The sequence below is a fragment of the Harpia harpyja genome, chromosome 14 (genome assembly GCF_026419915.1).
Source record: "Harpia harpyja isolate bHarHar1 chromosome 14, bHarHar1 primary haplotype, whole genome shotgun sequence".
Classification (NCBI taxonomy): Eukaryota; Metazoa; Chordata; class Aves; order Accipitriformes; family Accipitridae; genus Harpia; species Harpia harpyja.
In genome coordinates this window covers 15,302,047-15,323,032 of record NC_068953.1, presented here as the reverse complement: position 1 = coordinate 15,323,032, position 20,986 = coordinate 15,302,047, and the positions used below count along the sequence as shown (strand labels likewise).

The window sequence follows — 20,986 nt, the reverse complement described above, 5'->3', positions numbered from 1 at the left end:
CACATTTACTAGAGTGATGATGGCCTCTGTTGGCTGTTTTTTGGAAGCTGCCCACAGATATTTTAAGACCTGCTTTAAGAAATTTTGAGTGTCTGCCCACTGCAGAGCCAGTCTGGAAGGTTATTTCAAGCTGAGTACCTAAAGGTGGAATCACCCACGCTTGCCACCTTGGAAAACTTAAGCCAGGAAGTTAAAGCAAGATGCCCAAGACTATAGCATGAATTATTTATGGTGTGCAATTTTTTGCTGGATTTGAAGCCCATCCCTCCATGGATCTGCCACCTGAAGGAGCGGTGCGGACTGCATTGCTCTGTCATGGACTCTGTGAACAGCAGGGACATGCTGGCTTACTGCTCATACTCACCTCTGGGTCTGAAAGTATCTCAGCAAACTTCTGGTAAGTGAAGGTCCCTGTCTGCAGGATCAAGTCTCCTTCCTGGTCTGAGCTCTGACCACAGAAGATCAGTAGCTTGTGGGCTGATGAATCACACACCAGTGAACGGACCTGTTACCATGAGACAGAGTGTTGCAGTCAAAAAGTTACCTGTATTCCTCACCAGCACCCAGAAACCCAATCACATGGACAGGCAATACTTATGCATTATTCACAAATAGCCAAAACATAAGTTTTCTACATACAAGAGAGTAGGTTATTGAAGAGGGAAGACACTGCTACTGCCTGCCCAACACAGCTCTGTGTCACATCATAATTCACATTGAGAAAGTAGGCCAATGCTAAGAGAAAATGTTTGGTGTTACACTGCCATGTAAGAGGTTGGCACATTTAGACTCTCATCAAACTAGAATGCTTGAGGTTCAGAAGACCTCCACCTTGTTTGCTAGGAAACTCTACAAGCTCCTGAGAAATCCATAAAATCGGGCAATTCTAAGGCACTAACTCTTCCGGGAGGCAGCTCATTCCTAAAGGGCTAGCACACAAGAAACCATACACTCTCATGTGTTTCTTTGTCTGGCAGTAAATTCTGTCACAGAATACTGGTTACTGCATATACCTTGTTGGCAAGACCAGAACACCTGGCCACTTCACCACACCTTGCAGCAGAATGGCAGCATGTTCAAACTCTCCAGAAGGTACAAAGTGTGATGATCATGACCTCTATGTCAAGCAAGGGCAGGAGAGCTGATGTAGAGAAAACCTGCTGGCATCTGGTCCTTACCTCAGACACGATGCTGTCCACATTGGGATTTACCAGGATCACTGTCTCCAGGGTATCACTCCGGTGATGGAGGGTTCTTTGGCCTGGGGAGAGGCAAGAGATTAGACAGGATGGGAGAAGCCGATAAGACAGTATCTGCCTACTGATGTTTTAGCCTCAAAAATTCCACTTCAGCATGGCTGTGATTGCAAGGCTTCAGCTTGCATTTTAGACCCAATTTAATACCCAGATCTCATAGAACAAAGCAAACTCTTTTCAGTAACAAGGGAAAAAATCCTAGTTCTGGATCAGCACAATTTGCAAATCAACTCCAACATGTTCTGAAGTCCACAGTGCCAGGCATATCAAGCTGCCCACTTGTGCCAGACAGCTGTGCCCCGCAAACGCTGGTACAGACCAATTATCCCCTCCAGACAGAAGTATCTTGCCTCATTGCAGCTACCATGGAGAGGTATCTCTGGATGTTGTCCAAGCCTTAGTCACCACAAGGCTTTGTGAGCCAGCTGGTGCATGCTAACTCACCCTTCATTAGAGTGGTGCAGCACTAATAACGAATCTCTTATCATTCTTAATAAGTTTTTTCTCCTCTGAAGTGTTTTTCTTCAATCCAAATGTGCACCCCTAGAGGTAAACTGCTGCTATGGGAACCACCTAGATTGTTGTAGAAGAATGCTTGTTCTCCTGTCTCTCTCCTGTGAGAGTCACAAACAGGCACCCAGACAGGAATCTGCTCTCTCTATATATTTAGGCAAAAAAGAAAGAGCCAAATAAGAGCAAACAAGAGCCTGGTAGTGCAAAAAGCACTTTGTGTGCTCACCTTGGCATGGGCATTACATGGACATTTGGCAAAATATTGACATAATGCCTGGGCACTATTAATTTATTAGAAAGAACAGTGGTGACTGCCTGCCATCCTGAAAGGTGGGGCTAGAGCCATCATTGTGTACCCACGTCAAACAGCTCTGGGAAGCAGGATGATGTACAGGACCTGCCTGCAGCACTTCCCTTGACATTGCAGGCAGCACATAATTTTTTGGATTCTGGTCTTTGCAAATACCTACCTGCGGACATTATATCCACTCTACAAGCCAGGCACTTAGAACTTAACTGTTGGAATGTATAATTTATAGGGTTTAAATCTCTGATAGGCTTTAACCCCTCATATAGACTGGAGGGCCACAGATCTTCACTGAAAATGGGCATCTATTTCTATTTTTCATCTTCCAGACAACTGTTGCTCTCTGACAATGTTGTTCTTCCCACCCTCTCTATTCCACAACCTCCCATCAGCTCTCTTTCTAGGCAGATCTCAATCCTTCTAAAATAGCTTTATCAAACTGGTATTTCAAAGAAAGACACCAAAAGGACACAAGAACAAAGAAGTCCGAAAAAGGCCAATACCCAGTATAGCTTTAATCAAACTCAGTTTACTGGGATGTTTTACTCTGGCTGCCAGCAATTAAGTATAAACCAGACAGATATGCCCAGAAGGCAACTTTCAGCCCAAAATGAGAGCGGCTCTAAGCTCTCAGCAGAACTATTTATATTCTGCATCTCTAGCTTCTTTCTGAACTTGTGTTCTTTCAGTTTGTCTAAAAATGGTCCCTCCAGACTAAAACAAAACCATCACTGTGCAGTGGAAATGCTTGCACTGACTTCAGTGGCATTTCTGCCAGCTGATGTGGGATGTGGTGTATGGATGGGAGAGGCTGGGAACCAAGCCCCTGCACAAAGAAGGAAGGCTGCAAGTGAGCCCGTGGGGAGCAGTGTGGGAGGGTGGCAGGTGGTGCAGATGAGGAAGGCCCAGGAAGTGTTCTGGGCCATGCATTGCAGCCAAAAGAAGCAAAAAACTACTCATCCTCAAGGTAATGGTAATTGTAAAGGCATTGCTGATACCTCAGCATTGCTTAGATCCCAACAGCAAACACAAGTACTTACATCATTTCCTCACTGACTGCATCGTGCAGTTTTCACACAGCTCACCCCACACCAGGACCTCCACTCACATGCTGCTCAGAGCATCCAGTACAGAAGCGATCTGCTCCCATTTTTCAACAGTAGGTCTGGGACAAAGTGAACCCCATGCCATTCCCCAGGCTTCAACTTCTGCCACCTTGCTGCCTATACATCCCAGACAGACTTTTTTGGCAGTTGTTACCCACATCACTTAGAGAACACAGCTTGGTGTACAGAACCAACACCAGCAGTCTCTTCCTTGTGCCATGTGAAAGGAGGGCTCTCAGGCACGGTGTAGTCACTGGTGCCCAGCATGTGGGCATCCTTCCAGGCACCAGGTGCCAAGGTGCTGCAGAGGCAATGCCAGCCTGAGGGCTGCAGGCTGGGCAGCACTTGGTGGACAATGCCAGCTGTACAGGGAAAGGCGCCTGTCTGCAGGACTAACAAGCATGCAAATACTGCTGCTCTTTGCCATTTCTGTGGTTCAAGCCCAAGCAGCTGAGCTGTCACTGCTGAGACTGCTAAACAAAGCATGGCTGGTTAGCATTCTGCTTGCGTCCTCTCCCCCCGCCCCCCCCCCCAGAGGGGCTGTCCCCTTCATGCTTGAAAGAAAGAGAAGGGTTCAAGCTGCAGGGCCAGCAGCTGCTGGCAGATGGAAGGTAGGAATAGTGAAGTACTGAGTCTTGTGAAGGGCCATGAAGATGATTAAGGGACTGAAGCATTTTCATATGAGGTAAGGCTGAGCACGCTAAGACTGTTTAGGCTGGAAAAGAGGAGGCTTGGGGTGGGGGAGGGATCTTATCAATATGTATAAATACCTGATGGGGGCAATGAAGACGAGGAAGTCAGACTCTCTTCTCAGTAGTGCCCAGTGACAGGACCAGAGGCAAGAGGCACAAATTAAGACACATGCAATTCCATCTGAACACAAGAAAACACTTCTTTTACTGTGAGGGTGGTCAAACACTGGATGAGGTTGTGGAGTTTCCATCCTCAGATATACTCAAAACCCAACTGGACACAGTTCTGGGAAATCTGCACTAGCTGACCCTTCTTGAGCAGGTGGGATTGGACTAGATGATCTCAATAGGTCCCTTCCAACCTACGATTCGGTGATTCTGTGACTCTGTGAAGCAGTGCAGCCCTCCAGAGCTTTGCTCCTGGTCTGCTGTTGGGCAGATTCCCTTTCTTCAGTTGCAGCAGTTGGTTCTCAGAAGGATACAGGAGCACAGCCATACAGACAGGCCATTTCTAGAAACACTGAATCACTGCACACATACACACATGCATTCCAAAACTGTTCTTCAACTTAATTCAGAGATAAAGCAGAACAGCACACAAACTCCAGGCTGAACTGCAACCTGTGAGTGAGAGGGCAACACAGTGACCTAACCCGGCTTGTGAACTCACCAGGGTGAGTGCCCCAGCCCCTGCTCACAGCCAGGCTGCTAGCAGCTGCCTCCCCCAGCTCAGTGACAGTTGCACCCCTGTATGTGACAGAGCAAACGCTGGGCTGTGCCCAGCTGAGGAAATAGCCATCATCCCAAAGTCTCTTTGAATCCAAGTGCTCATCAGTCTGAGGAGCCCATTGCTGGCTGCTTTCTCTATACAGGCCTGCAGAAGCAGCTGCACAGACAAAGGATTTAAACACAGACAGGGGCATCCTTCTCCTTACTAACAAAAATTACGTGCAACAGAAATGAGTAGCGGTGCGACTGACATTGCAGACACAGTGATTGAAAGCACACTGTTCAGGTCATTGCCAGATATTTGTCCTTACTAGAGCCCTATCACAGAGAAATGCATGCCTGGAAATACAACTGCAAATGACAAAATCCCTTAATTACGTTTACCAGTATGAGGAATATCCTTCTCAGGTTCCTGAAGACTGCTGTCTTCAACTTGCCTGGAGCAAACATCTGACCATAGCTCTCTGACCATGGATCTCCAGGTGCATTCAGAACATAGATCCCTGACCCCACTCAGCCCTCTCAAACTATGCTCACAAGCTGCTACATTAAATGAAATCATCTCTCCCCCAGTAACTGTGGGAGTAAACTTCATTAGCATTGAGTTTCTCATTTTGTAGGAATCTTCACTTCATGCGTTCAGGCACATTCTGATTACTGCAGTCCCCACAACGCCCGTGCGCTTCCAGAGAACGTTTCTATCCATCATGTCCCCACCAAGGCAGAAAGCCTCCAGTCCTTACCATCTGTTCCCTAAGAGGAGAGTTTCTCTAGTCCCTCATAACCACTGTCACCTATGCCTGAAACTCTTCTAGTTCTGCTGTGGCCATTAGGATCAGTAAGAGCAGAAGTATACAAGGTGAGAAGAAACACAAAAGATTCACAGGGTGACATTATTGTATTTTCTTTATTATTCCCCATCCTATTTTTTTATGCATCATAACATAACCTGACACTAGCTTTGCACCAAATAAAGATCTTCAGTTAGGAGTACACAGTGACATCCAAATCTCACCCTGCCATGACACTATTAATTGAGCCCTTATAAGGAGTCTGGAAGGTTTAATTTTTCTAGTGTGCTTGATTTTGTGTTTTTTGATAATGAATTTAATGGGACATCATGATGACTGCTCAATTTAGTTGCAGAAATTCCTCACAGTCTTTTCTAGATATAAGTGACTGAGTCATCTACAAATTTAGTCACCTCCATGTTCATTCCAACCCCTTTCCTCAACATTACTATATTGATCAGCTTTATATTTAGTAGGAAATCATGAAGCCCTTGTATTTTACCTCTGCATGCTGCACAAATTTGACCATATATTTGTTTTCTAATTTGTTTTCTGTCTCTTAGATAGTTTTTGACTTATGCATTTGTCCTGGTTTCAGCTGGGATAGAGTTAACTGTCTTCCTAGTAGCTGGTACGGTGCTATGTTTTGAGTTCAGTATGTGAAGAATGTTGATAACACTGATGTTTTCAGTTGTTGCTCAGTAGTGTTTAGACTAAAGTCAAGGATTTTTCAGCTTCTCATGCCCAGCCAGCGAGAAAGCTGGAGGGGCACAAGAAGTTGGCACAGGACACAGCCAGGGCACCTGACCCAAACTGGCCAACGGGGTATTCCATACCATGTGACGTCCCATCTAGTATAGGAACGGGGAAGTGGGGGCGGGGAATCGCCGCTCGGGGACTGGCTGGGTGTCGGTCAGCCGGTGGTGAGCAATTGCACTGCGCATCATTTGTACATTCCAATCCTTTCATTATTGCTGTTGTCATTTTATTAGTGTTATCATTATCATTATTAGTTTCTTCTTTTCTGTTCTATTAAACCGTTCTTATCTCAACCCACGGGTTTTGCTTCTTTTCCCGATTTTTCTCCCCCATCCCACTGGGTGGGGGGGAGTGAGTGAGCGGCTGCGTGGTGTTTAGTTGCTGGCTGGGGTTAAACCACGACAGCATTAGTTGCCTTTTACACACACAAAGTGCTTGCTGCATAACATATGTAAAGATTTAATACACAAATGCACCTCATTCATAACCTCACTGAAATTTCAGAAAACAGACAGGGGCATTCTCCATTTCCACATAGATCACATCATTACTTACCATTGTGCAGAAGTAACATCACCTTCAACCTGAAGGACCACAGAGGGCACACATAATGCTCTCTTTCTACACGGCAGCCACCTCTTGAATGGCAGTCAGCAAGAACTGGCCATGGAGGCATTACACACAAATGTCCCAGAGGTGATGAACAACAGTTGCTCTAGGCAATACTAGAGGAACTTCCATGGCTAATACTGAGGGGGCATTTCAGGATATGCAGGCTGCACTCATGGATCATTAGTGGGGAGGGAGGAAAAGTCTGATTTTTTTTTTTTAAGAGTATGTATAGCTTACATACTAGAGAGGCTGAGGGGTGACCTTATTGCAGTCTACAGCTTCCTCAAGGGGGGCAGCGGAGGGGGAGGTGCTGATCTCCTCTCTCTGGTGACCAGCAGTAGGACACAAGCAAATGGAATGAAGCTGCATCAGGGGAAGTTCAGATTGGACATTAGGAAAAGGTTCTTCACTGAGAGGGTGGTCAGTCACTGCAACAGGCTCCCCAGGGAAGTGGTCGCGGCACCAAGCCCCTCAGAGTTCACAGACCGTCTGGACGAAGCTCTTAGTCACATGGTTTAGTTTTAGCTAGTCCTGTGAGGAGCAGGGAGTTGGACTCAATCCTTATGGGTTCCTTCCAACTTGAGATATTCTACGATTATGTGGCCCATTGAGTGTAGAATTAATTTGGGTATGGTGGAGGAGAGCAAGTGATGAGCAAAGCCACTTAGATTTTGGAGTCAGTGTGAATTAACTATCCAGGGCTGTCTACATGCACAAAGAGATAGAGGGTGAGAGAACGAAGGACCAGACACGGTGGTTTTAGTGATTAGCAGTCAAGCAAAGAGGACTATGCAGGGAGGTCAGTCTAGGCTAAAACAAAGGACAGCGCTCTAGGGTAACCATGTGACAAACAGGATGCCCAAGAAAGAGATGATCCTAGAAGCAGACAGATGGCTGTGGAGGCAGAAAAGGAGGTCATGCTGCCAATACAGATCCTTGTATGTGATGTGTTTTGCCATTCTAATTGAAAGCACCTAAAAACCCCTGCAGCTGAATAATAAATTCTGGGCAAGGAAAGCTGCAAGAGCTGCTGCTTGTCATTTGCTTTAATCTTTCAGGCCATCAAACCTCAGAGGTCTTATTTTTCTGTTGATCAGAACTGGAAGAACCATGGTTACAACTCACTGTGCTGAAATCAGAGACCAAGTGTCAGGGCAGTGGGACCTAGGTTCTCATCTTTGTGAAATACGATCACCTAGGCCAGACCCCTAGAGTCATCTTTTGAGGGAGAGACTGTGCCGAAGTCAGTTGTGATGCTCTGACTGGTACACCAAATAGTAATGAACATAAGGGCCACAAAGATGATTAAAGGACTGACACATCTCTGATGAGAGGAGGGCTGAGAGGTGGGACTGTTTAGCCTGGAAAGGAGAAAGCTCAGGGCAGGGATCTTAGCAATGTTTGTACATATCTGATGACAGGGTGTAAAGTCTGGGCTGCAGAGCTTTCAGGACCTTGCCATACAGAGGATGGAGACTGTTCATCTGACCGCATAAAAACCAATCCTCTCCCCATCCAGGGAGCATTCTTTATTCCTCATTACCTCCCTTGTCCTTCCTACATCCTTTGCCTCCTTTGTCCCTATGATTATTTGGGCTTACCAGGCCAAGTTCTACCTGTAAAGCAAACACCAGTAGTACATTGATAAAAAAATACCAGTTTCACAGTCTGGACATGTTATCAAGGCACACAAGCCCCAGTGATTAAAAACCAGCTCTTCCTAACTTTCTGATCTATTACCTGATGTTATGAACATATCTCTTCAGGGTGGCACTTCTGAAAAGACTCTTCTTACAAGGAGATCCTAGATATCACTATGGTTCAGTACCTTTTGCTACACTTTAGCAAAGAGGTGGGCCTGGTATTATGTGGTCTTCCAGATGCTCTATTGAAAAAAGTCCACCTCTGAAGACAGTCAAACCGTGCATGAGGGTTCTCAGAGTGCATATATTTGCATAATTAACATGAGCTAGTGCAAGCTGAAAGACTGCCATTTCCTTCATTCTGAAATTACATCATAACACTGAGATAGTAACTGACTCTTTCATTCTGAGGCTGTGAAGTCTCCAACCGCAGCTTCTTCAGTGCCAATGGGAGAAAAAGGATCCAGCCCCAAATGGTGTCCATTCAGAGAAAATGAAACAACGCATCCATTCACAAACACTCCAGGACTGTACCGAGTACAGCAAGCTACAGCTCCTTGGGAGAGAGAGATTATGAAGACCAGAGGAAAGGTCCTGCACAGAATTCTGAGCAGGGTCCTGCCTCTTATCCCATCTATGCAAATACACCTTCCTATCTCCTACTGCAATATGGAGCCATCCCTCTGCAAGAACAAGGAAGCCCCGTGTTGTTTAGCAGTGAGGGAGAAGAGTGAATGTACTCTTGCTGGAAGCAATGTCCTACACCCACCACCTGAAGGGCACACAGCTGCTGAAGCTCCTTCCTCCAGCATGCAAACTGAACAGCGTACAGCTGGTAGGATCAGCTCTGGCTGGTGGACATTTGGAAGCTCTGCCAACTAGTCAAATGGGCTCAGGAATTAAGAAATAAACACAAAGATTGCTTTGGCAGCCAGTACGCAAGCCAGCAACTGCAAATTCACCATTCAGCTGCTCCTTACCTACAGACTTGTGCATCTCAGAGACATCTCTTACCTTCTCTGTACCTGGGCATCCTTGCTGTACTGTGAGAGTAACAGCCCTGACCTGTTACAATGGGTCAGAGGGACGTATCAACCCTTGAGACATGCTTAGGCAATTTCATAGCTGTGGGAGAAGTTTGGGCAACCACAGCACCAGCAGTATGAACTGGAATGTGCTACATAGCAGCATGAGGAAAGTTTGCACACAGCCTTCCTGCTGTCTGTGTGCTCAAACCATTCGAGAGGAGAGTCCTCAATAAATTTAAAAAGAAACCCCTCCACAGAGGGGTGGGCTGAAGAGATTCTGAACAGTGTGTGGGCATTTGTAGTGGGTTCTAGAAAGTAAAGATTCTGGGCAAATTCAGTTTTAAAGAAAACTGTCATTTCCTCCTCTTGGCAGAGCAAGGCAGCTGCCTTAGCAGAGCACCTGTACAGGCCCTGTGCAAGCAGCAGTAGCTGCCGCTGCCACAAATGCAGCACAGAAAGCAAACAGCTATGTCTCACTCTGGCTTGACCTTTAGAGGATAAATGGGAGTCTAGAACGTGCTAGCATCAGCCTCGGCCCTGACTGAGGGAAGCAGGCTGTCTCCACTTCTGGGAGCTTAGCCACCATCACATCCTGAGTTACAACCCACTTCCAAACTCGATCACCCAGACACAAGGCAAGCAGCTTGGCCAGTTCCTCAGACTCCAGAGAGAGAGGATGACCCATAGCCTCAACCAGTTTCCACAGGCTGTAAATCAGATTCCAAAGTTGATGTAGTGCTTATGTTGGCTGCAACAGTAAATTGTTTTACTAATGAACTGTCCTTGAAAAACATGTATTTTTATTTCAAAGCAAAATATTAAGGTTTTTAGATTACAACAGGACATCTTTGTTAGAGTGAAATGACAACTAAAATTATTGATAGAAGCAATTAAAGATTTTTTCTTAAACTTCCAGTGATCCATCAGCTATTTTTACTTCTCTTTCTTTTCCCTAAAAACTTCAGGATACTCTATTTATTTATGTACACAGAATCCCAGGCTCCCCATTCTTATTGTTTTTTCAGACAACAATGGCTGTATTGGGTTCAGCATATGTTTTGATTGAGAAGATATATTAAGGTCACTGCACTTCCTCAGTTTAAGTCTCTTTGTTCTCTCTTGCTATGATCACTTTGTTCTCTGGGGTCTGGGGATTATTTTTTCATTCGTCTTGACTGTCCAAAACACCTTGCAATTTGTTATCGTCCATGCCTACAATCAACGTGCTGTTTACATCCCAATCCTGGTCTGCCTTAATGGGGTATTAAGGAAACTGGAAGAGCATGTTTCAGAGCAGGTCTCCTGGGACACGGGAAGCTCAGCCGGCTACCTCAGCTCTTGTGGCCCTGAGCCAAGGGTCCCGCAGGGTGACCTCGGTCCCCGCCGGGGCCTCCACAAGCACCAACCGGCACAACCTCAGTGCCAGCTGAGGCACCAGCCACCTGCAGCCCCCCCTTGCAGTCGGGGTGGAAAGCTGGAGGCCTACATCCAGCCGCCATCTTCTCAGAGGACACAGAGAAGCCCAAAGAAGATGGCACAGTGGCCTGCTCATTGGCACGTTCTCTCAGGAGATGGGTGACCTCTGACTCCCTCCCTGCCAGAGACAGAGCAGGATTGCTCTCCACCCCTCCGGCTGATGCTTGTCTCTTGTGTGTGCAGTTGAAACACCCACTAGCACAGAGATGTGAACAGGATCTTCACACATCTGCATCCCAAACAACAGACTGTATAGTGAGTGTCTTTGCTCCCTCCCCCAACAACTCTAAGGAATAATTAGTTAATTATGCAAGCCACAGCTATCTCAACAGGAGACACAAAGAACACCCTTGGACTGGCAGCGCCCTGTGGATAGGGAGGCATCTTTGCTTTGGTGCAGTCTTAAATGTGTGTTTTGGTTCCAGCTCAGGAATTCAAACATGATCTCTTATCACCCCATTGGACGCACTTGGATGTGTTTACCAGAACGACAGGACATTTCCTGCTCTATTGCTCCTTACCTTTTAATGGCAGCATTGTGTCAGATGGGATGAGACTTTCAGGCAAAATAAGTGGAGAAACACCAGGTAAGCACTACAGCTGGAGCTTGGTGTAAACTTCCCAGAAAAGACTAAGAGATTTTGAGTGCTAGGTGGGAGGCTGCAGTGCAAACTGGTGCCTGACTGTTCAGTTTGGGTGCCTGAAGAGATGCAGCGATCCCAGCAATTTTGGGCACATCCAGCTCTTTGTTTCTTTTCCAGAGATGAGCAGAGCAAAGAGCAGAGCCCACTCACTGGGTGATCACAGCTGGAAGGGCTGTCCCACAGCCGCCTCCTCCAACTTGTATTCACAACATGTGACAGCTACAGTAACCATTTATTATAATAAAAACATTATTAGAAAAGTGCTGTACTTTTAGCTTTCTAGTGTGATTCAACAGCTGAGAATGATGAGGAGTTGGCTTCAGACAGCGCTTTGTGATCCACCAGGAAGCCTCTCATGGTCTGAAAAAGTCTACAGTAAAGATTTATTTCATATACTTTCTATTTTTACATCTTCAAACACTCTGCAGAAATAGATAGGTATCTATTTATTTATCAGTGACTAAATCTAAAGATCTATCTCCTTAGAAATCTTCTTCAGTGATTTTCTCTTAGCTAAAGAAAGAAAATCACTGTGTACTAGCAAAGGGAAAATATGTTTTTAGTGGGAATCAGCTGAAAACTGAGAGGCAAGAAGCTGTAGCAAAGTGCTGAGTCCCTGAAAGGGAAGGCTAGGGCAGAGCTATGTGCTGTCCTGTGGAGCAATGGAAGAGAGCATACAAGCAATCACCAAACGGGTCACAGATGAAACCACACAGGACATAAAATGAGGGATTTTAAACTGCACCTAGAAAAGAAGGGGAAGCCAATGGTGTTTGAGCAGGAAAGTATTATTGTAGGTATGAGGTTTTATTTTTTACAGAAGTTTCAAAATAGTGTGTGATGATTTTTCATATTGGGATACTGAGTCACATAGTTAAAATCATGGCACCACTGAAATAAAACCCTGTGAATGTGCAAAAGGAGACACACCTTATCTGGAGGAACTGAATAAACAATTACAAAGGATGGGAAAACACAAAGGAGTGTGCAGAGAGAGTGAAGATAATTCAAACATCTCTACAAGAAACCATCCCCTAGGGACTGTAGACCTGAAAGCACACCCACATTGACTTCAGCCTGTTAACAAGAGGAAATCTCCAGGCATTGGTTTTAGCTTTAGTCAACATCCCAGCCACAGACTGATGTGAATTTTGGGTACACATGGTATATTTACCACTATTACCCATATTTCAGTTAGACTGAAGCTGGGTAGAGGGTAGAAGAACACCCGCTCAGGAATAAGAACCACATGCACTAAAACCCCCTTAGAATTCAAGGGTTTCCTGATGTGTGGTTCTGTACATGGAGAAAAGGGTGACAGGCATTGCACCCAACCCTGACGGAAGGCTTGGCAGTACAGCACACAGAGGATTGAGTGGAGAAGGATGCAGCACATGCAAGAGCATTAGGTGAGGCAGAGCAGAGCTGGTGATACATTCTGTACTCCTTCAAGGGCTTCAGAAAGAGAGTTTCCAACCAGAGCATCGACCCAGTTGCCTTCAGGAGCACAAACAGGACAACTGGTCACAGATATACTTCCAGGAAACACCGGTATAACCTAACTCTCTCAGTGTAAAAGGAGCCGTGAAGTGCTAAGATCAGGAAAGAAAAGAGCAGCTGATTTGGGACAGAATAGGCACTAACTTTAGAACAGCTCAGAGGCAGAGAAAAAACCTTAAAAGCTGCAGAACTCTGCAAGTAGAGAACTTGGTGTAAAAAGGTACAGAAAGAAGACAGCATCAGCAAGACAACTCCAAGAAGGAGACAAGTTTCTCAACAGGAGCAGGGTCAGAGTGAAATTAATTGAGAACCACACTAGGCAGGACAGAGAAAGGAAAAACTCAGCAGTAACCAGTCATTAGGGTCAACCAGTTGGGAGGATCAGACAGCAACAGATTTTAAAGAATACGGGAAAGCACAACAGATTAAATTAATTACTGTCAAAACCAGTAGCATGTGGTGTGGAGACCTACAGAAAGCAGGAGGAGCACAGAACAGTCTGGGGTGAAGAAGAACAAGGTCTGGTTCACAGAACCATTGCCGAGTCTGTCAGGATGGAGAGGACTGAGGTGTCTGAAGGCATGTTCACGTTTCCTTTTGTGGATCTAGCTGGAGAAACTTAATAACTTACCTTACCATACTGTTACTGCATGTCAGGAGAACTGCAGAGTTTTGCAGAACAGGCTCTGACCACCTCCTGGGGAATTACTACAAAGGCGAACCAGCAGCAGGGCAAGAGAAGGAGGTGAAATATTCTTTAAGGTATGGGAGGTTGTGGGCACTTGCCACATCCCAGGAGATACTCCTCCTAACCATTTGCCTGTGTCTTCCTATCTTCCCTCCTCCCTGTGATATTTCCATGCCATCTACAGCTCCTCTTCCCAGGCAACTTCTATTTCTATACTGTACCAACCATAGCAACCATCTCATTGCTTCCTAATTGCACATACTGTCTCACTTTTATGCTAAAGAGCAATTTGATAGCTCAGCCATTTTAGAACCACTAATTGAAGACACAGATGTTCACTTTGGAAACAGCTGTATCTATTTCCAGAAGTTACTGTTCCTAACTGTTCATTAAATGCCCCTCAACTGGAAGTTACACCACCACTGAGCTACATTAATGCATAAGATGAGCACTTCTATCTAGTTTGCCAGGTGCAGAATTGGTCATGAGAGATTCTGTTCCCTGCAACAGTTTTGCTGACTCAAGCTAGCCTTGCATCCTTTTGCTGTGAAACAGTGTATGGCATTCATATGAATCAAGAACACAGCTCTGCACAGGGGCATTGTCTCCAGCTGTGAGGAGCTGAAGCTGTAACTTCTCAAATGTCTCCAGCTAAACCCACAAAAGGAAACCTAAACATACCATAAGATACCCTCTTATCCTGTGCCCTCACTTCACCAGCCCCTGGAAGACTTATAGATGGTCCCTTTGGAAACTAAATTAATGTTTCATGTTTTCCTTGTCAGTGGGACTTCAGCTGTTATTTGCTGCCAGTCCCTGAACAGAGGCTCCCACAAAACTATTCTTGTTGGCATTGAGGCAGATGCCCTGTTCCAGATTCCAGGTCTGAAGACTCCTGTAAGTCACAGAGCTGGACAGCTTCTGATTTCTTAATTTTAATAATAATATGCATCACAGGATACATGTTCTTACAACCAGAACATAGCACAGATTCAAGAAAACTGCGGGTTTCTCCTAGTTTTGAAGTATCTGGGTAATGCTGATTCTGACTGACTTGGAGGTATAGCTCATCATCTGTCCTACTTCTCTTTCTGATTTTTTTTTTTTTTTGACAACTGATCAATATGAAATGTGTAAGCAAGCTGCCTGAGGCAGAGAGAACTTAGTTGTAACAAGGAGGGGATGGCTGTCACAAATAAAGAAATAATTCTGATATTTCCTCCTGTTTGCCTATTGAGATGCCAAATTTCTGGCAAGAGGCTCCTGCCTCTGATTTCTAGCATCTGTTTAGACTCCTCAAACCTCCTTCCTATTCCATACTGTTAACAGTCTCATTCTAAGTAGCTTTTCTTCCCTCTCACCTGCTTGTTTTGAAGATGACCTGCTGAATGTCATCTCTGTTTAAGATACAGGTATTAAACCAGCTGTGGACTCTGTGTGGCTGGGGTGGTAAAGCACAGAAGGACTGTATTCTGCCAGCCCTTGAGAAAAAGCAGCTGTCCTCTGCCAACATCCTTCTTTGCTGCGTTTTTACTTTGCACTCTTGGATCTAGTTGCCACTTCATAGATTCTCTGCATGGTCTGGATTCCTGGGAATTGATTTACAGCATGGAATACAGTGACAATGAATGGGATATGGAAAGTTATTCCAAAGTGCAGAGCTTCAAGGCCTCCTGTCCCTTCCACTAGTAAATGTGGGCCTTGTCTGTTCAGCATTGAAAAGAGAGGCATTTGGGAGAAGCCAAGGAGGTTTCTAGCAGAGTAGGCACATCATCTTCTCTCAATACTGGTGACAAGTCAACTCGGCCACTGCCTCTCACCAGTCTGCCTTGCACTGAGCTCACTGAAGTCTCACTTCACAACAGGAGCCCCTACTTCTTAATGTTACCCTGACTAGCCAGGTCTCTTTCAGCTTGCAGATTGCACAGTGGAATCAGGAAGTGAATTTACTGACTTGGAAGAACAAAAAGGTCTAGAAGAGGCCTCCACCACCACAAACACTTTTGTCTCAGGGCCTCTCACTTGTTCAGCTCCCTCAGAGCCATGCTGGCAGAGAACCCTTCCACGCTCCCATGCCTCCCTCTTCCTTGGCAATTGTCTTTGCCTTTGAATACGGACCAACAACAAGAAAGAAACCCCATAGCAATTAAAACTCCCATGCAAATCTAGCAACCAGGAACTGGGCCAAAACACATATTGTGCTCATACCTACCAGCCTGCAAGCTGGCTCTTCAAAAAGATGATCAAAGCGACAGAGAACCACCCTATCCAATGTTTTTCCACCATGGAAAGGAGTTATATTTGTTTGAAGCCATTTACTTCTTCTATGGCCTGGGTAGTGTTCGCATTTCTGTCCAAGTACTGCAACTTACCCCTCTTCAACCATTTTAGGAAGCTTTTCAGAACATAAATCTAGTCAACCAGAAGGTAAAAAAATCCCTGTCTTCTTGCCTACTTCTCCTCTAACATAGCTATTAGCACCTTGAGTGCCTAATGACAGACTGACATTCCTCAGGCAACATTCAAAAGAGAGGTACTAATGGCCTTTCCTTCTAGTTTTCTCCTTAATCATTTAAGAATTTGGCACTGGAGCTTAACAGAGGGTGGAACAGGCGAGATGGTTGGATCCCAGTGAAATAAAGATTAGCTACAGCAAGTGCAAAAGCAATTAACTTAATCTCTTAACTTGAAAGTCAATAGAGGAAACAAATGATCCAGACTTGTCAGTTATGCTGCCATGCTTTTTTAGCACAATCTATTTGTAGCTATAGCGTGTTGTGAAAAACAGCACTAAGCTTTTTACAGCCTTCATCTTTTCACTGGAAACAACCAAAAGCACTTTTCTCAAGACTACCAAAATACATGAAAAACAGAGCTAGCAAATGCCAGCCCACCCATGCAGTGGTACCGTGCAGCTTCTGGACAAATCTCCAGGTGATAGCTAAGGCTATAGCTTGTGCTGCTTATGTCCTGCCAGCTGGCATTTCTATTTTCTTACCATGGCCAGTATCCCAGAGGCAGGAATGGACTCTCCTTTCCAACCTTAGAACAGTTACAAGAGTTTCAGGTCAGGTATTCTATGAACATATTCAATAACAACCATTTATTAGGCCACTGCTGCCTGGGGCATTTAGTTGACTCCCAGGGGAGTGAGAAGAGGCTCAGCCTTTTGCATAGGAGGGGTCTGAAACTGTCTTGCTGTGTCTAAGCTCTGTGATTTGTTTTCACCTTTGCTTTACACTAAAGACAAGGAGATAGATTTCCACATGCCTGACTGGTGACTATAGATGAGTTCTCCTCCTGTTGTACCTTCTTCTCCAGGATCTCAAAAGGTAGTACAAATTTACAAAAGATGTCTTGTTTCACAGAATGCCAGAGACACAAAGAACCTTACATACCTGGTCGAACTGTGAACCCAGGGCCCTGAGGTAGGTTCTAGTAAATTGCCAGAGACTTTGATGCTTCACAAGAAGGCTCATGAAAGACAATATGTGCAAAGAGACACACAAGTTCTTCAGTAGGACATACTGATAACAGACATGCATATTAAATCCTACCCCCTCTGTGACTTACATGCCTCCTTCCATTTGAGATTCTCAGCCTTCATCCTGTTAGAGGAAATAGCCATGACTTTACTTTCAAAAGCAAAAAAAGGGCTCACTCATTTCTTTCAAAACACAGATACTGGGGTGATGATGCTTTTCAGAAAGATAGAATTGAATCAAAACTGCATTCCCCATTAAAAAGAAAATCCAAGCCAGTACTATTCCATACACTTGAGGGATCGGTCCAGCAAGACTTAAAGGCCTGTCTCAGGAGAACTAAGAACCTGCTGGTCAAGGACACCAATGCTCAAGTTCATCTGTGAATAAAGCCTTGGAAGGACAGAGATTTCCTGAATTGCTGGATACACAACTAATTGTTCCATTAGTACTAACTTTTGAGATCCTGGAGAGGAAGGTAGACTCGGTGATCTTAAAGGTCTTTTCCAACCTAAATGATTCTATGATTCTAAGGTGCAAGAGGAGAACTGATCTATAGTCCTTAGCACATGTAGAAATTAATCTCCATTTCTTTAGTATGAAGCAAAGGTAAAAACAAGCCACAGAGCTTAGGCAGAGCAAGGCATGGAATTAATGAAGACTGCTTTTTGTGTGTCCACCCTGCACTGTCCCACTGCAATAACTGTAGCTCCCTCCATGTTCCCTGCAGTCCACTGCAATATCCACAGTTCCTCTCATGAGTCATAACTAACAACTGGTCAAGTGGCAGCACGCTTGGAGATAGAAGTGCACTGTCTGATGGGTGCTGTATAAGTGGTGACTACCCAGATGGCAGGCCAAACACAACGTGTACTGTCCTAGTGAAGGCACCAATTTGGATCACTCTCCTCTACTGGCCCATCAGTTTTCACAAAACTTGGTAGAAACTTGTTACTTTTAATGCCTTGGCAGAAGGGAAAGTGCTTACTCCAGACAAACACAAAGCATGTGTATTTGTAAGAGGGATTCATACTACTCAGCCAAGCACCTCTAAAGGGATGGAGAAAAAACTAATACAAATTGAGGAGTTAGAACCAAAGTAGCTCAATACTTTCTCTATACTTTTCTGTCAACAGCTACAAGGCTTGGGCTGGAGTCCAGAAAGACAGGGTCCTGTAGGTAATTCAGGATTTTTGAGGGGAAAAAAATAAATCCTCTTTTTCCACCTCAGTAAATTATCCCCAGAATAATTTCTAAACATTGATTTACACATAACTTACTCCCTTTTCTCCCATACACAGTTACTGGGCTGATGGATAGTCTCTATCACCTCCCTTTCTTTCCCAGGTACTTTTGCCTAATGAATACTTCACAGACTAGCAGACACCCTTCATTTTGAGCTAGCCACTACTGTCAGGTCCCTGTATGCTAACCAGACAATCTCATCTTCTTTGGCCACCCATAGCATCTCCTTTCAAGGGCCTGGAGGTCTCTCTCTTTTACCCATCAATTAGTAGTGGAAAGCCTGTGACAATGCACATAGCACACTTGGCTGTTCTAGCCAAGAGGCCAGAAGTAGCACCCACTAGGATCTCTATACTCAGACACCTATCACAAAGATATATTGCTGGATCCTTATTTGGCTCTCAGTTTCTTCTTCTTTTGTGAGATGCAGTCATCCCAGGAGTGACCTAGGATGGTCTGTGTATGAACATGTACAAAGAGCACAAGACCATGTCCCATAGAAGCTCACACTGAGGAACCCCTCTTCCACCCTTACTCTGGTGTCCAGCCATGCTCCTTTGAATGAGACACACTGCACCTCTTGTTCATGTACACACAGCTTCCTTGCTTTCCCCAAAGAGAGCCTGTGCTGGTTATTGCTCACCACGCTCCTGTGCTCAAGTCCATCATCCATTTACCATCACATCTGCTGAGGACGTGACTCAGGTGTGCCAACAACACAGACATGAGGAAGAGCGGTAAAAAGACATGACAGGACATGGATTGTTTTGTCAGGAAAGAGACTACTGCAAAGCTACACATCTCTCTGTCTGCAGAATGTGAGCAGGGCGGAGGATCTGACAGCCTGGCCTTGTCAAATTGCAGGAAAGGAAAGGAGGGGAGGAAAAAAAAGTGCCCGGCCTGTACACGATAGCTACTTGCTGGAGAAAGTGTAAGGACAGACATGCAGTCTGGATGCAGCCAACCAGTATGGAGCCATCAAGGAGATAGGGAGGGTACTGACCTTATACAGCAAAAGGCCCCCTGCCCCATCAGAAGACAGAAGAATCCCTGTCATTCTGGAACAGTGCCCAGCCTGCAGGGCTTTTCACAGTGGAACCAGAGCTACTTGGAATAGAAACAGCCTCGTCTCTGAGATCAGAGAGTTTAAAACGGAGCTTGTTTTTCTGCAGTCATAAGCCAGCAGGCACCAGCTGCAGAATTTGCCGCAGTGTGTGTGTGTGTGCGCGTGTGTTTCTGCGTGTGCTAGTGTGCAGCAGCCACGCTCCTCCCCTTCAAGCTCACTGTGTGATAAATGTGTCCAGCTCCCTCCTTCCCTTCCCTACATCACTGACAGTCCCAGTCTGATCGCTCTCAGCCCCCTCTCTTCTATTAAGAAAGCTTTTGTTGGCATCACTACTGACTTTTTTTCATTGCTCCCTCCCTGGTCAATGACGTTTGCCTCTCCTCCTTCTCCCTCTTACCCAAAACAGCAGTATCTGACAGATATTCATGGTCATGTACCCTGGTCTATGCAATGTGCCAAACCCTGCTCCAGCTCCTCTAGCTCTGGACCCTGAAGATAAAAGGCCCTATTTTGAAACATTTCAACACATTTTAGCATTAGTGTACAGATGATTTAACACTTTTAACAAGATGTTTGCTGGTGGCAACACTAAAAGATGCCAAAGATACCCTATGAAAATAGAACCCTGTGTGTCTGTGGACTGCAAAGGTGCCATCGTCACACTTTACCACTGGTGATGCCGGAAAGCTAATCATAAAGGGAGAAGCTGGCCACTTATAACTCTGTAGTACATGGGAAATAGAGCAGGGTAAGGGATGGCAAAGGACCACCACTAGGAAAAAGAAAGCACTTAGCTGTTCTCACTTCTAGAGTGCAAAATCCCTCTCTATAGCCTACCAGGATGAAAATCAGCTCCAAGCCTGGCCACCTCTCCTCTCCTCTGCTGCCCTAGAAAGGCTGCATCACTCAGCTTTTACAAGAACCTTCCCTTTTTCCTCCCCCACTAACTGGACGCCTTTGGATGCTTTTTGGCTTCCTGTAGTGGAAGAATGTAGTGTTGAGCAGCTCCAAGCCAGACTTCAGCTACTTCAAGACTACTCATGTGTGGGTGTGCAGCACCAAAGGAAAGAGAAATTGCAAAAGGGGCCCTGTATCTCTCTTCCATCTAATCAGCTGCATGACAGTCCACCTTAACAACCCTCCCCCCTCCTGACTGGCATTAGCCTCATTCCAGCATCAGCACGGAGCTGAACAGTGATACAGACATTAATACTGGCTTTCACCAAGCCTTGCCCAAAGACAGCGTCTGTGAGATGCCTTGTGCCACCTCCTCCCTCCTCCAGTAGCACACCATCTTCAGGAAAGACCATACTGGGATAAATCATGATGCTGCAGGACTCCTTAAGCCCCTGACAGGCAGAATATCTTCTCCAGATTCTTCTCTAGACCCATCTTCATACATCCTTCTCCGTGTTTGAGCTAATGACACAAGTGCAGTAAACAGCTGAG

General features: G+C 45.4%; 1 protein-coding gene across 2 annotated transcripts in view; it reads right to left on the bottom strand.

Moving 5' to 3' along the window:
* MAP1A (microtubule associated protein 1A) overlaps window positions 1–20,986 on the bottom strand; it is a 72,638-nt gene that overhangs the window by 17,323 nt on the left and 34,329 nt on the right. For both annotated transcript variants that reach the window (XM_052808971.1, XM_052808972.1), the window contains 2 exons: window positions 1,179–1,261; window positions 365–505 (listed from right to left, as the gene is read on the bottom strand). In XM_052808971.1, the coding sequence (XP_052664931.1) occupies window positions 365–505; window positions 1,179–1,261 (224 nt within the window). The remainder of the gene's footprint in view (window positions 1–364; window positions 506–1,178; window positions 1,262–20,986) is intronic.